The sequence below is a fragment of the Thermobia domestica genome, chromosome 8 (genome assembly GCF_964235325.1).
Source record: "Thermobia domestica chromosome 8, izTheDome1.hap1.1, whole genome shotgun sequence".
Classification (NCBI taxonomy): domain Eukaryota; kingdom Metazoa; phylum Arthropoda; class Insecta; order Zygentoma; family Lepismatidae; genus Thermobia; species Thermobia domestica.
Window position 1 is genome coordinate 209,302,514 of NC_137461.1, and position 16,194 is coordinate 209,318,707.

Genomic DNA, 16,194 nt, shown 5'->3' on the forward strand with positions numbered 1-16,194 from the left:
CTTCATTAGCCAACCTCTGTTTCTCGTGATATATTACCATATTGTTAATTATCTTTAACAGAAACACAATGAAGTCTAGTGATTAATGCACTAACTGAAGGGATAGCATACGTGATATATATTTTTAACTTACGCTATAGCAGTTGCCGCTAAAACCTCTTCCTGAACACAGGACAAGTAGCATTTGCAGTTTAGTCCTTTGTCTTTCGGTTCATATGTGTTTACTGGTTCGAGATAATCTGCAAAACAATATAAGTATTAAGACGGGTGTCTATATCCGTTTTAGTACACAAACACACGAGGTGCAATCACAACTTAAAGTCGAAAAAATCCATAGTGCACCTATTTGTAATAAATATCGATGTACGTTGGCAATAATAACCAATAATCTTGACTATTACAACAAACGTATGACTTAATAATAATTTCAATCGTTGAAGGAAATTACTTAAGCAGCTACATTTTGCTTCATGATGAAATTATTCAAGCAAAAGCATTCTTGTTCTAAATATATATGCCCCTAATATTAAAGTTTGTGAAAATATCGAATTTAGAAGATTTATATTTAGTGTACACTGGTGATTTTGCAAGATATTATTTAGTGTTGAAAATTAAAGTTTTTGGTATAAGTACCACCTTTCTTTCTTACGTGTAAGGTTTGGCAAAGCAGGACCGTTTAGTGTTATGTTGAACATCGTATAATGGTAAAAGGTGCTTACTGTATTCGACCATATTAATGATTACTTCAGTAGATTTACTATTGTGTGATTTATTGATGCGAGTTTAGCGAGGTCAGTTGACTCTTTTGGGATGAAGTGACTATTAGAGTCCTCAACCAGACACGACAATCATGAAACCACAAGGCCTAAACGACGATCTAGTGAAATGTAAAAGATTTAGTGAAAAATAAAGCTACTGCCAAAGAAGTGAACATGTATGCACATTTCTGAGAAAAAAATAAATACATTTCCTGTGAGAAACTAATTCCACAGAATTGAACCTAGGTCATTACGAACCTCGGATCTGTGCTTATAGGGAATTTATTTTCTCTCCATTCTGTTAGATACTAACATACGTATTCTTACAAAAGGAATAGATCAACTTCACGTTGCCACCAAGTACCTATATATATATATATATATATATATATATATATATATATATATATATATATATATATAGTTGGTATATAAAACACAATACAATCAAGATTTCAAAATAATATTTTAATTTCATATCTTCTATATCAGAGTTTCTCAACCTGGGAGTCGTGAGAGTGTTTCATAGGGATCGCGAAGATAAGCGGAAGAGATCAATATAATTACAATCTAATGCTGGGAACTATTTTGAAATATTATTTTGAATTTTGTTTTGGTGGCCATATTTTTATTTTTATACATATTGTTAAGAACAACAAAAATAGGTCTACTAAACATTTTCAACATATGCAAAGTAATTCAAAGATTAATTTAAATGAAAGAGGTATGATATGAAACTAATGAGAACTGTATATTAAAATACCAGAAAATAGGAATGTAACAAAATCTGGATATTGAAATACAATTAAAATTAAAAGCTAATTAGATACCGTGAGTATGGTGTGATTTCACTCGTGCGGCAGTGTCAAGTTCAATTTTCCTGACGCATGTTATCAAGTCATTTTCAGCTGATAAGTTATTTCTTATCTTTGTTTTAGTGCTTACCATGAAAGAAAAAAACACTTTCGTACAGGTACGATGTAGCAAATTGAATTATTACTTTTAATGCACAGGTAGCACTCCAGGATATTTTTCTCTCCTCTTCAGCCAGAACTTGTCCAAGTCTTTGTTACACTAAACCAACTGCAAGGATTTGTAGCACGATAACTTTATTAGTTTGTCAAGAACTTGTGGGCTAGATCAGCTACTTTGATGACCTCTTCAATGAAGGGGTTTAATATCCATCTTGAACAAGCAATCTCAAAGTAAGGAATATAATACTCTTACTGAACTATATACAAGAAATATCTTCTCAATCGATACCACCGGACCGATTTCAATCAAAATTTCAACATAGATCAGGTTCGAGCATAGAATGGTTGTCATCATTTCACTTTGACAGTACAACGCATGGGATGGGGAACGGAAGATATATATATATATTTTTAAAAAGTAAATTAAAGTGGCTGTTTTCTTGAAAGTGTCTGATGCGCATACATGGACAAGGTTCTGAGTTCAATTCTAGATGGTTGGATTGAATGTTAAAATCCCTTTCGGAAATAAGGGAATATGAGACGTGGATTTACAGCTTACCGTGTGATCTGAAATGCAGGAACTTTTGCCGAGTATGAAACACGAACCTCTGTCAATGAAACATATAGCCACGAGTAAGCCCAGTTCTCAATAAGAGAGCCTCAAGCGAAACTACTAAAAATCACTGGTTAAAGTGTAGGTCTCATTGTAAATAGCGTCTCTGCTCACTGTTAAAGTCAAATACAAATCAACGAATCATTAATAAGTTTGAAGAGAAACCAAGGCGAATAAATTTTCCACTCACATTATACGAGAGATGTTGAGAAAGTCATGTCTATGGAGGGCTAACAAACAAACCAATGAGCTGAGGAAAGAGACTCTTGGTATTATTCAATGTAATTATCTTCTAATTCTACACATCGCGTCCGTTTTGTTTCAAGTAACCCAAAAAGATTTCTCCTTGGAGTCAAAGAACTGAATCACAGCATACATTACCTAATTGTCGCTTGAAAATCGCTGGCTTCTGAATTATTTTTTCCAATGACTTAACAGATCATAATCACTTGGGACTAGGTCAGGACTTTAGGTTGGTGGGAAAGTTCAGTCATTCCCTGTTCTGTGATAACAGCTTGCGCAAGATGGGATGTGTGTGCAGACGCATTTCATGAAGAAACGAAATACGAGAATTTGCACCTCTCCGTCGTTTATTCTGAACTGGTCGGCTTAAATTTTCAAGTTTTTTAAAACAATTTTTGTAATTCCTGTGATGGTATGTCCCTTTGATGTAGCTTATAGCAAAATAATTCCTACCTTGTTCCAGGAAACAGTTACCATAACCTTGCCAGCCGATTTATTTGCCCTGAATTTTTGGAGCTTCTGACTCCTGATGCTTCTACTGCATGGACTGTTCTTTAGATTCTGTGTCATTCCAGTGACCTATTTTTCATTTCATGTCACAATATGCTGTTATAAGTAGTTACCTCCATCCATAAAACCCAAGCGTCCAAATTGTGAGGAACCCATGTGGAACAGTCCTTTGTGAGCCGAAGGTGTTGGTGTAGAATATCCCAAACACTATGAATATAAATCCTTAGTCCCTCCGCTTTCCTCTGGTCTTTTCCCGTCAACCGGACATTAGCAATTTTTGTACAATTTCCATGACTTCAGGTGAAGTTGCTGTTTTTGGTCAACCACTCCTAGGCTCATCTTCGGCGTTTGTTTTACCACACTTAGATCAGCTTATCCATCGTGTTTCGCGCCGATGCAACAGTGCATCATCATCATATATATTTCCACCAAGTTTTTATGAATTTAATTAACACTGACTCTCTTACAAATGAAAAAACGAATCATACGTCTCTTATAAATTAGTGTTTTCTGAGATTTGCCCAACTTGTGCATTTGTGGAGGTTCTGGTGACCAGGTGACTTGACGTTTTCCCTTGAAATCTTATCCATCTTCTTAAATATGCTGTCTTTATGGGCAGATTTTTTCATTCACCTAAAAAAGGAAATAGAGATAATTAGAAATGAACTTTCCCAACACCCCTCGTATGCTTTTAGCGAGCTCTCTCGTGAATGTGTAGTTAGTGTAAACGTATTTGGCGTGGGAGGCCAGGAATCGAATCTCGGCAGGAGTTCATGGGTCTGGATATAAACATTATCCTGTAGAATCATATTTTATATAGTCTCATTTTTGCAAGGGACGTTAAACTCTCATCAACAAACGAACCATTGTATATTTCTAAATTGCTTAATCCTAGAATCGAAAACTTGAAGTTAACGAAATGAATTATGGGTTTCAAAGTAAAGTACAAGTAAATTAAGACTCAAGAACTCTGATTTAGACTACCTGTAATTTCTTCTTTTTTAATTGTTATGTACCTACTAATAAAATACCAGACAGAACTGAAAGACTACATTTTATGGGAGCACAATATCTTGGGAAGGAACTTCAACAGTTGCTTAGATCGCCCACAGCATGGAAATCATGGATTTGATTCTCTGCAAGAGTACATACTGTTTGGATTCTACGTCAAACAATAAGACCATGTGATCATCTTAAGTAGTCAGTAGCTAACGCCTGAACTTTCTGCGCATGTAGGACATTGGTGGTCTTTCCGTTTAATGCACCCTCGGTGCTGATAAAGGAACTTAAACACTAATCCGAGCAATCAATAGGTTTAAGTTTGATGCGGTTTTCATAATCACTTTTCAAATGTAGAATCATTCAAAATGTCCATCTTAGTCCACCCATGAGATTGCTCTGCTTAGTCAAATTACAATCTATCAAGACCTACAAAACACTGTACACGGATACAACTAAGTAAATATTTGTCCACCACGTCTTTCAAAAGAGATCCATCAATCTGTAAATCGAACATTTTCCCTATGAATTAATCCATTTACGGCCAACCATAGCATGTATACGTATATAGCATCACAAACAACACTTTCCCCACGTACACGCCTAGCTACTTCTTCAATGTGTGGTTGTACTGGGTTTTACGGCGTAACATACATTATTTTTGATATATATCTATATCTATATCTATATCTATATCTATATATATATATATATATATATATATATATATTCTGCTGCACAATTTTTTCATGGGAAAATTCCTAGAATCCCACCGTCAATACGTACAGTGGGAAGAATAAATAATATAACCCATTTTAGCAACAATTTATTGGCACCTACGTACTCTTAAAAAAGAAAATAATAAGATGCTCAGATTCTTCATTTAGACGGTGTTTGCTAAATCGTCTCATACAAACGTCAATCAGTTACCGACTTTCTATACATGAATTTTTATGAGAAAAGAAACAAGGAAATGAATTTGAAAACCAGAAACTGTGAACTTAGAATAGTAGAAACTTTTAAAAAATAAAACACGTTTAAAAAATAAAATAAAACACACGAAACATGTTCACAAGATTTAAATCACAACAAAAAGGAAGAAATAAAACCCACGGCTGCCCTTCTTTAAAAATAATAAAGTAAGAAAATAAATTGGTTTATCGAGCAACCCTCAGTAACCGTAGTTTGCTAATTATTACTATTTTCACTTTTATATTAACGTAATTAAAAAGAAGGACACAGTCACAGAAACTTCAAGGAGATTTAAAATTCCAATGGCTCCTCCAATGGGAATCAAACATGGGACGATGCTCAGAAAAGGCGTACGCTCGAGTCACTAGACCAGCAAGAAGGGAAAACTATCGGTGCACACTGTGAAACAACCTTTCACTTGTACTTTCAGTATAACTAACTAACTAACGCTATGGCCTATGGAACCCGGAGGTTCAATGCCGCGTTCACCAGAGCTCTCCACTGACTTCTATCCTTAGCTAACTGCATCCAGTTTCTACACTGTAATCCAATCTCTGCGAGATCCATCTTAATATTGTCCTCCCATCTGCGCCTAGGTCTTCCTAATGGTCGTTTTCCGATTGGTCTTCCAGTTAAGACTTTGAAAGCGTTTCTACTTTCTTCCATTCTAGCTACATGACCCGCCCACCTAAGCCTCCTAGACTTAACGTTCTAACAATGTTGGGTAAACCATATAAATTATGTAGTTCCTCGTTATGAAGTTTCCGCCATTCCCCATTCCCGTTCCTCTTAGGTCCGAATATCCGTCTTAGGATCTTGTTCTCAAATACTTTCAGTCTATGTTCTTCCCTCAGAGTAAGTGACCATGTTTCGCAGCCATACAGAACAACAGGCATGATTATCGTTTTGTATATTTTAAGCTTCAAATTCCTCGACAGAATTCGCGACGATAAGAGATTTTGAACCGAATAGTAACACGAATTCCCTGCTTTTAGTCGACATTTAATTTCTTCGTGAATATGATTTTCCTCTGTTAATATTGATCCTAGATATTTGAAACTATCCACTTTATCAAAAATATTATTTAATATTTTAACGCATCCATAATTTGCTGTATTACGGTCCCGACGCACTTCCATGTATTTAGTTTTCTCTCCATTTACTTCTAAACCCATGTCCCTGCAAGCGTTTAATAAGATCTCTGCATCTCTTTCTATTGTTCTCCTATCATCCCCTATTAAATTTACATCATCAGCATATGCCATAACCTGGTGAATACCGTTCAACTCTAGGCAATGGTTGTTATCTTTGATTTTCCTTATAGCGTATTCCGAACGAAGTTAAATAATAGTGGCGATAACGCATCTCCTTGTTTCAGGCCATTTTCGACGTGAAAGCTCGTGGACAAAAATTTTCCTACCCGGACTTTACTTTGGGATTCATTTAAACATATCTTAATTACTCTAATTAGCTTTCTCGGTATTCCTAGTACTGTAAGAACGTTGTATAAGGTTTTTCTCCTAACCGAGTCGTACGCCTTTCTAAAATCAATAAATAGTTGATGTACCGGTGTATTGTATTCCCACTTTTTTCGGGTATTTATACTTTCAGTATAAGAATTCCTTAAATCCTCATTGCTTTTATGAGGTTTTCTTTGCATTAAAACGCTTATATATACTTTAATTGAAAAGTTTTCTGGTTTCGCCAAGACGTAATTTGCTCTGAAACTAACACTACATTAAGTAATGTAATACGAGTATTTCAAACAGCAATCAACAAGTTGTGTTGGGAAGGCTTCACTACACTCTTTTCTATGATTCCCCTCCAATTACTTTGAGGAGGTAGTGGCTGAACTCCCAATCTTAAGGGACTTCGAAAAATTCAGACGTGGACTTAAACTTTAGCTAAGTGTACATAATACGAGTATAACATCAGACATTATTAACTAATATTTCTGCAGTACGATTTGCAAATCCAAATTGACTACGATAATCAAAATTTAAATGCAGATTCCACTGAATCTTGGTTAAGTAGTAGGGGCAGCACTTCGCCCGCCTTGCCAGCAAAAAATTTTCCTATTTTTCTAAGAACGCCTCTAGTCAAATGGTACCATGGCAACACCCTCTTAACCACCCCTCCATCGCACCCCCTAACCACTCTCCCCGCCTCTCCCCAGCTCCGTCATATTAACTCTCCCCTAACCTTTGCTCCTTAGCTCAACCGCCTACGTTGATTGGTTGATAGATGCATTACTCATTAATTTCTTTGTTTCTGATTGGTAGATAGTAACAGACCCTCTTCCTTGGTTTCACCACTACGTTGATTGATTGATAAACGAATTAATGATTAATTTCTTCAATTCTGATTGACTGAAAGTAACGGACCCTCCCACTTCCATTATCCACGCCTAAGTAGATTGACTAGAGGATAACACATTTGAGCACGCCCCTCCTAGGTCACATTGTTTCAAGCAGCACTTTTAGACTACACACTACGCTGATTGTTTGATAGAGGTCACATGTCACATTACTTGCTGCTTGGCTGATAGTAAGAGAACCTTCCCCTGGTAGCTCAACCGTTGCGCCGATTGGTTGATAGAGGTATTATTCATTATTTTTTTCGTTTCTGATCGGGTGAATTTTGAAATAAAATCACACTGATATTATCTAAACTGTTCCGAATCTTTTCATAGCGATTCCGGTGCATGTGAAAATTATCAAAAAAAAAATTCAAACACTATTTTGAAACTAAAAATTATCTACTAAAAATTTCAAACGGAAATTTGCAAAATAAAAACTTTCAAATAAAAATCAAACAAGAAATTTCATACTGTTTTTCAAACTGAAAACTTTCTAACCGATAATTCAAACAATTTTTCAAATACTCAAAAAATGTATAATATAACAAATGTTTTTCCAAAACAAGATTACAAATTAAAAAAATCTAAACCCTACATTTTCAAAATCAATATTTTGAACTAAAATTTTCGAAATTAAGATTTTCAAATTGAGAATTTGAAATTAAATTTTTCAAATTAAAAAGTGTCAAACAAAATTTTGAACTAAATTTTTAATCCAAAATTAAAATTTAAAATTTTTTAAAGATTTTTTAAAATTTGAAAGCTTTGAAAAAATTTTTTCAAACAAAGATTTTCAAAGCGGAAACGTACAAACAAATAAATCTAACATTTTTCAAATATCCAAATTAATTCAAATTTTTTATACTAAATTTCGCAAATTGTTTTCCAAGAAATCAAATTTAAAATTTGTTATACCAATATTTTGAAACTCAATATTTCAAACTAAAAGGTTCAAACCAAATTTTAGACTTAGTTTTCTAAATAAACTTTGAACTCAAAATTTTTGAATTAAAGATTGACAAGCAAAGATTTATAAATTATATTTTCAATCATAATTTAATATTTTCCTAATAGATAATTTCAAATTGAAAACTTTGAAATCAAAATTATTCGGAACGAAAGAAAAAACAAATTTATATTCTGACAAAATGGGTTTTAAGAAATAACAGAACATATTGATTTTCAACTAGTTGCATTTAACGAAAAGTGTTCGATTTTTTCTCATACAATATATACATAATTTTGTGAGAATGATAACAAATCTTGAAGTAGTTGTAAGGTAGACGTATCCTCTTTGAGATAGTTATGTAAGAATGATAATAAAGACTTTTTCAAGGCAAGTAAACTAGACGCATCAGCTTTTAGACGTCTCCTATAAAGAAAAAAGGAAAGACGCAAACGTTACTTTACATGTTCATCATCAATCTGTTTCCCTGAAAGAAGGACAAGTAATTATCATTCTTATCACACATCCTGAAAGAAGAAAAACTTATAGATCTTATCACACAAAAGAACAAAATAAAACTTACTCGTACAAAATGGACCTGCCATCATACTCTGGTCAGTTCCTGTAATATCCGCGTTTTCAACGTGCTAAAATACTGACTAAATTTCTCCGATTGCTACAGCTACTGCTTTATTTTCAAGAGGGTGTCTCTTAAAGGGCAAGCATGCTGGACGCATCATGTTTTTAGACGTATCATGTAAAGGAAAAAGGAAAGAAACAAATGTTACTGTACACGCTCGTTATGAAATTGTTTTCCTGAAACAATTCACTATCTTATCACCCATCTTGAAAGAAGAAGACAGTTACTGTTCTTATTACACGAAGAAAGAAATAAAACTTACTCATAGAAGGCGGATGCGACATCGTCCTCTGGGCAGTTCTTATAACATCCGGCTTTCGTACATAAAAAAATCCAGCCTACATTTCTCCGAGTGCTGCAGCTACTGCCTTATGTTTCGGTGAAAACTTAGACGACATGTGTGTGGTCATCCGCTAATCACTAATTGTGGCATCCTTGTCAGGAGTTTGAACGTACCACATGGTTCTCTACATTTTTTCTACTGCTGCTGCTAATGTTTCGTTAAAGTAGAAAGGAAAAATGATTTTTTTTATTTATGTGGGGAATGGTTTCATCGGGTTTTTCATCTTCATCTGCATGCTCCAGTTTGCTTCTTTCTCGTACCCGTACGAAAGCGTAAAATACCAAAGAGAGTCAATCTTTCTGAAACGTTGCTTTGTATACTTGAAGCTGTAGATCTTTTCTTCTTTTCGGGTAAATAAGGTTGGTCTTTTCTACGACATATTTTGATTGGAATCGTTATTGTCACTTGTTCACGGCATTGATTGGAAACTATTTTTTAACATGTTCAAATTGAAGTGTTGTTCAGCTTCATAGCTTAGCATGAATCCTTTATCTTACACACGTACGTGGTGACATTTGTGTCAGGATTAAATACTTGTAAGCCGTAATTTTTGGGTAATCCACTAACATACGTCTTGATGTAAGCCCGTTCTCCGTACGCTAACATTTTATCTGGCATACAGCCTAAAAACGTTGAAGTCTCGACGGTTTATTCTCCAGAAATTTCCCTAAATATTACAGAAACCGTGCCAAAGTACTACACACGTCCTGCAACATCCCCAAGTACTTGTATAGCTCCAGACATGCTTGACATATTGTAAATGCTCCAGAAACAAGATTGGTGTTGAGATCTTGAATTGGGGCATTTTCATTGTATTCCCAGAACGTATACAACAATGTATCTTTAATTAGAAAAATTTGATGTACTTCAATACTGGAGGAGGTTAGTTTCTCATACAATTCTTTTCGTTGATCAATAATACTGGTTTGACTAAAATTTGAACGTTGCGCCATTTTCCCCCATAAAGAATTTAAAGTGAGTTTGGACAAACTTTGTCGTGCTTGATTGTTTTCAATTTTGACAGGGTCTATAGCAATACCTTCACGTTCAAGGATGGTATATATATAGTTTTACCTTCTTCAGTGATGCATGTACTTTGCCATGCAGAAGCTTCCATTTTTGATTTGAGAAACGTATTGATATAGTCAGTGAAGAGACCACTTGTTTTGGTGATTGGATCATACTGTTCAATATCTTAGTTTCAAATTTGAAAGATTTCCACAGGTTGATATCCCAGTTCTATTGCTTTTTGTATTCGTACGACACTCGTGTTCCTGTGAGACATCGCTGCTGATCGTTGTGAGTACATGTTGCTGTAGGGGCAGGATTTATTTCTTCAGCACAATCACCACATAAAGGAAATAGTAGTTTTTTGTTACATCGATATGGGAGGAGACCATGATAGAGGTGATGACATGGTAGGATCTTCATTTTTATCAGACCATTTACTTTACTTATTGCTGGTATTTCCTCATATACCTGTATATAAATTCTTCGGTGGCCTACAGGGTATTTACCCCATTTGTTGATGAAAGGATATAAACTAACAAGATCCAAATATCTTATTTTTCTCCTTGCCTTTCGCCATCTTCATGGTACAGTTTTACACAATTCGTTCTACCTCCAAAGAAGCTATCTTTCGGATTTAAGGGGGTGCGATTCATGTAAGGGCGACTCCTGAGGTACGTTGCTATTGCTGAGTTTTGCTTCAGGAGTTGCTTAATTTCACACTACCACATTTCATGAACAATGTACGCCTATTCACGTAGTCTTGTAGTTTTTCGTGAGGTGTGCTCATAACGGAAATCCATGTTGTCTTCATGATCGTCGTAAATGAGCTGATTACGTACTGTAGTTTTACATACTTTGCAACCATGGTAAAAGCAGCCTTCATGCTCATATATGTTCTCTCCTGACGTCCTGTTATCTCGATAGTAACCATCAACTCAGAATCCTGCAATAAACACCTCTTTTGTCGAGCTGCATGTAGGATTTGTTTCCCTTCTATTTTCTCTATGTTTACCAACCACTGAATTGAAGTAATTGATTGAGTACTTCTCCATCGGTAACCATTTGCTGGTAGGTTTCCAATCGTATTCCTTTTAGGGAAATTTCCACGGAATATTAAATTTGAAGCGCTTGCATTCGTTATTGTCTCCGAGAAAGGTTTCACTTTTGTGTCTCCTTCCAATGACGCCGTAAAGGAAACACATGCTTGACGTAGTATATTGCCATCTTGAATACAATAGCTGACAATGTCCTTGTGGAAATGAAACGTGCCATTACGATCTTCGATGTACTATTGCATAAACTCGTTCCTCTCTTCGACGGACATTTATTAGCACCAAAAAACTTCGTTTCAGGAAGTGTTCCAATATACGTTTGATTTTCCTTGGTGTTGAAGAAATGCGGGAAATAGCCTTTGCTTGCAGGTAAATTGAATGCTTTTGACAATTTACTTAGTGCCATAGGTAGGAAATTCAAAGAGTCAATGAATGTCAAGTTATTTAGTGTTAACTTAGTATCTTGGTTCCGTTCAACAGGACGGCAGGTTTCCACTGACATTGTCCCATCATAGTCTTTAGGATTAAATGTCCATCATAGCCTTTTGCATTGCGTGCGAGACATACAATTCTATTGATGTTCGGACGACAGCCCCGAAAGTACTGAAGAAAATCATAAATTGGATCCTTTCCTTGAAATATATGCTGTCGAGGTCCACAAGTACTGCCAGACTGCTGGATGTTGTAATTTTCAAGGCATACATAACAATCTTGTTGTCCAACTAATTTCTTATCCTTCATGAATTCTATATCATAAAAAATCAATAATGCTTTCTTTGCATGCATAAGCAAAGATACACCAGGTTTCAAACATTACTGATCAGGAATCGTGAAGCATTGATGTGACACTGGAGCGAACTTCTTACATACATTACAAAATGTTTCATTACAATCGTGAGTGCATTGTCCACTGAGGATAAAAGAATATATCCTGAAACATTTGGTACATTGCTTCACCGTTATACAGAGAGGTTCTCCTTGATGATATGATGCATGTCGATGATAGTTCAAACATCCTTCACCATAAAATTCACGGTTACAGTCGTTGCATAGCCTCAAAGGTTGAGTCTTGTAGCATAAATGTCTTTATAAACATCTCGAACATGTTACAGGACAACTTTTTACATGTCTGTTACGCTGATCATATTTTTGTGACTTCACACTAGAATTTGGTGGAAAAGCAAGTTGTCCAAAACTGAATAATATCAAAATGTCCAGCGATACAAACTAAGTTTACGGGAGTGTGATTTTTATCATTGGACCCCTCGTACATGATATCTTGACTAGAAAAAACTGGTGTACACTGTAATTTTGTAGTCTTTAAGGTGTGTCTGGAATTGCAGAATTTCATTCACACTGGTATCATGTTCTAAACTGACTCCTAACTGGGCACATATAGAAACCACTTCTTGGTTTACGACACAGTTAGATTGGTGTTGATATTGCTTATAACGTTTCACATCTACATTTTTGTATTTCTTAAGACCAATAGCAATTACAAGGGAGTACGAGAAGCATTTAGAATCTTCATTTTTTGCTTGCACAATCTCTCTCTCTTACTTCGTAGAAGGTCTTCATTTTCTAGTACGCCTTGTCGTAAACGGCCATAGCCGTGTAGAATATCCACTCAATGAAAATGGACGGTGAATGATTCATGAAGGAGAAGCATAGTTCCTCTGCAGAACTCTTTCAAACGAGTGCCATATCATTTCCAGTATCAAGTTCCGGACCTAACGAAAACTCACTCAGGATGGTTTATTGGTATTATAGGGAGAAAGCACGGTCAAGCCTACCATAGCTTTATCGCTGATATTTTTCAATAAGTGATTCAGCATCGCTTGAAAACTGTTATGTGCACACTCAATAATACTCCTCCGGCGGGGGGATCATTAAACTAGACTTCCAACATTCGGCCCTCAATATTGTATGGTGTGTAGTGTCGAGCTATTTCAATTATCTTCGTAAAACCCGATTCAGCAATGATAGAAAAAGGAAAAACGAACAAGTATAATTACGATAAAAGTGCACCAAGAAAGGAATTTAGCAGCGTTGATTTAATTTTTTCTACAAAGAGAGAAGAAAATCCTAAATTAATAACATACCTCATGATAGAGAGTAAATCGTAACTCTTAATTTAACTTCTTAATTGTGCAATTAGTATGAAGGACCTGAGTTTGATTAACGATGGACGCTCATATTTCACGTCTTAAATACTCTCATTGCTGAAACGATTGTTTTATTTTTATACTTAAAACCAAATCCAAAACTTTTTCAAATTCTTGTCTTAAATAATTCGGTTGCTAAACTTCGATGCTAAAAAGCCTTATTGTTTTCATACAAAAAATCAAACCCTAGACCTCTGTTGAGCAAAGGTGTTGTTCATTACATCAACGATAATAACTTTTAATTAGCTTAAAAACCATGCTTTAATTCTGTTGAGTGCTCAAATAGCCGCACTGTTAAAACGACCGTTTTATTGCTGTCACACTCGAAATGAAACCAGAAACAGTTTTTGGATTATATGTCTTATATAATCCGGTTGCTGAAATATATATATTAAAAGTTTTATTTTTTATACTCGAGATCAAGCGAGATTTTTTTTGGATTCCATGTCTAAATAGTTCGGTTGCTGAAATAGATGCTAAAAAGTTTTATTATTGTCATACTAGAAATAAAACCCTGGACCTCTATTTAACAACGGTGTTATTCATTACATCAACGATAAGTTCTTTCAATTAGCGTGGCAATTTTGGTTAGATTCCTCTTGAGAGCTTCGATTCGACGTTTGAAATAATCATGCTGGTAAATCGGAGGCTTTATTGTTATCATACAGGAAACTGAACACTGAAGTTTTTCTAAATCCATGTCTTAAATAGTGCCACAGCTGGAATGTATGGTTTATGGTTCCTTCAATAACCTTGCCCATGCAATGGTCACTAAAATGCTTTATTGTTATATTTTATTAAACCAAGGACTTAATTTATTAAAGATCTTACTTATTACATCAACTTGTAAGTACCCCCAGATTCTGTAATCATAAAATTACATGAGTAAATGAAATTGTTTTCAAACTGTATTGAGATGTTATCTTTGTGACAGAAAAACTATTGGCGTACACGTAAGCATTTTTATTACATTCGTCTTTTAAATGATGAGTACGCAAACTAAACGGTAAATATAAAACATTAACGTTAACAAAATAAAATTTTATTGTGATTTCTAAAATCGTAGAGTGTAAAACTTTTATCAAATTCACGTACACCTTTAGAACTAAATGGTTAGCGTACACGCCTTTGGTGTAAAAAACCCATTCTGACTTTCACAAATTCTCGAGAGCAAAAGAATTTATTCCCATGCACGTTTTACAAATCTAAAAGTTGATAATCAGACGTTACTGAAAATTTTTAATATTGTTTATAGATAACAGAACGTAACAAATTCTCAGACAGGGCAATATGTTTCTCGTGTGTAGTTTTATAAATTCAAAATAATAAACAGAGTATAGAAACCACTGCATTGATTTTAACCCTATATTGCGCCGTGTTAATCCAAATTAACAAACCATGTTGAGGGTGGTACTTTGAAGGGCATACCGTAGATGGTGCCACTCTTGTTTCAGGTGGTTTCCTTTATGCCGTGCCATCTGTTATAATCATTCACAATTGCTTCCCTTTCGGAAGGAGTTTTTTCCAGCAGTTTCTGTTGCGAGCGCGGATACAGCGTGCGTGGAACACATTGCTTTGCTTATTTTTGAAGCAAGAGGAGTCGAAAACAGGGAAATTTTTGCTTGAAAAAATATTTTTCTATTAGGTAGGTGTTTGTTGTTTATTTTGAGTGCCTGTAACTTATAAAACTAATTTCGTTTTGTATTTGATCGTCCAAAATGTGTTTGTATATTCTGATTAACATTGACCAACTACGAACCTCTTTTACTAAGAATCAAACATTTCTTCGAAAGATCTAATGGAAAGTTTGAAATGTTGGTTTCTTAACTTCTTTTCTTTGAATTTTGTTGGAATTTGTGTTTGCTCATAAAAAGCATTTTTGCGTGCAGTGTATGCTTTCAGTGTTGCTAATTTATGAATGAAAATAATCCGAAGTTGAAAAGTTACTAAACGTAACGTCATTTCCGACATCTTCCTGTATTGATTTCGATTTTGTGTTATTTTGAAAACCTCTGTCACTCTTTCCTTTCTGTTACCCTTTTGTATTACTTACCGATTTATTGCCCGATAAAGATTCTTGAAGACTGTAAATGCTTATATTACTTTAAAAGATGAGCAAAAATATATTTTCGAAAAAACGACTCGTCGAGCCATACCTAAACACCTGATAACAGTGATAATGAGCAGCTTGATGTAAGCGATGATGATTTAGAAGGAGTTCTAGACTCCTGAAGAATAATGAAGAATAGCATTCTAAATCTGAAACTTCAATGGATCAGAAGATATGTTCAAAACTATTGTACTCGAGCATTTTGCATTGATTTCATTGAAATCGATACTTTCAGATTAGTAAATTGATTGAATCGTTTGTATTTTTTTTTTTTTTTTTTTTTTACAGATGAGACAGTAAATGCCAATTCCAGTCAGGCTACAACTGTTGCCAGTTGTCAGCCCCAATCGAAAAGAATAACAAGAAATGATCCACCTCTTCAGGACAATAGGAAATCGTGTTTGCCTTTTCCAAATGAAGTCAAAACTCCAATTGAATATTTTCGGATGTTTCCAGTGCTGATCTGGAGTTGATCGTTTGTGAAAGCATTTTATATTCT

The 16,194-nt window shown here is 35.0% G+C and overlaps 1 protein-coding gene across 1 annotated transcript in view; it reads right to left on the reverse strand.

Moving 5' to 3' along the window:
* The window catches only part of LOC145692441 (sodium channel protein Nach-like), a 102,903-nt gene that overhangs the window by 25,610 nt on the left and 61,099 nt on the right, over nucleotides 1-16,194 (reverse strand). The window contains exon 4 of the mRNA XM_081767749.1: nucleotides 134-239. Within this exon, the coding sequence (XP_081623875.1) occupies nucleotides 134-239 (106 nt within the window). The remainder of the gene's footprint in view (nucleotides 1-133; nucleotides 240-16,194) is intronic.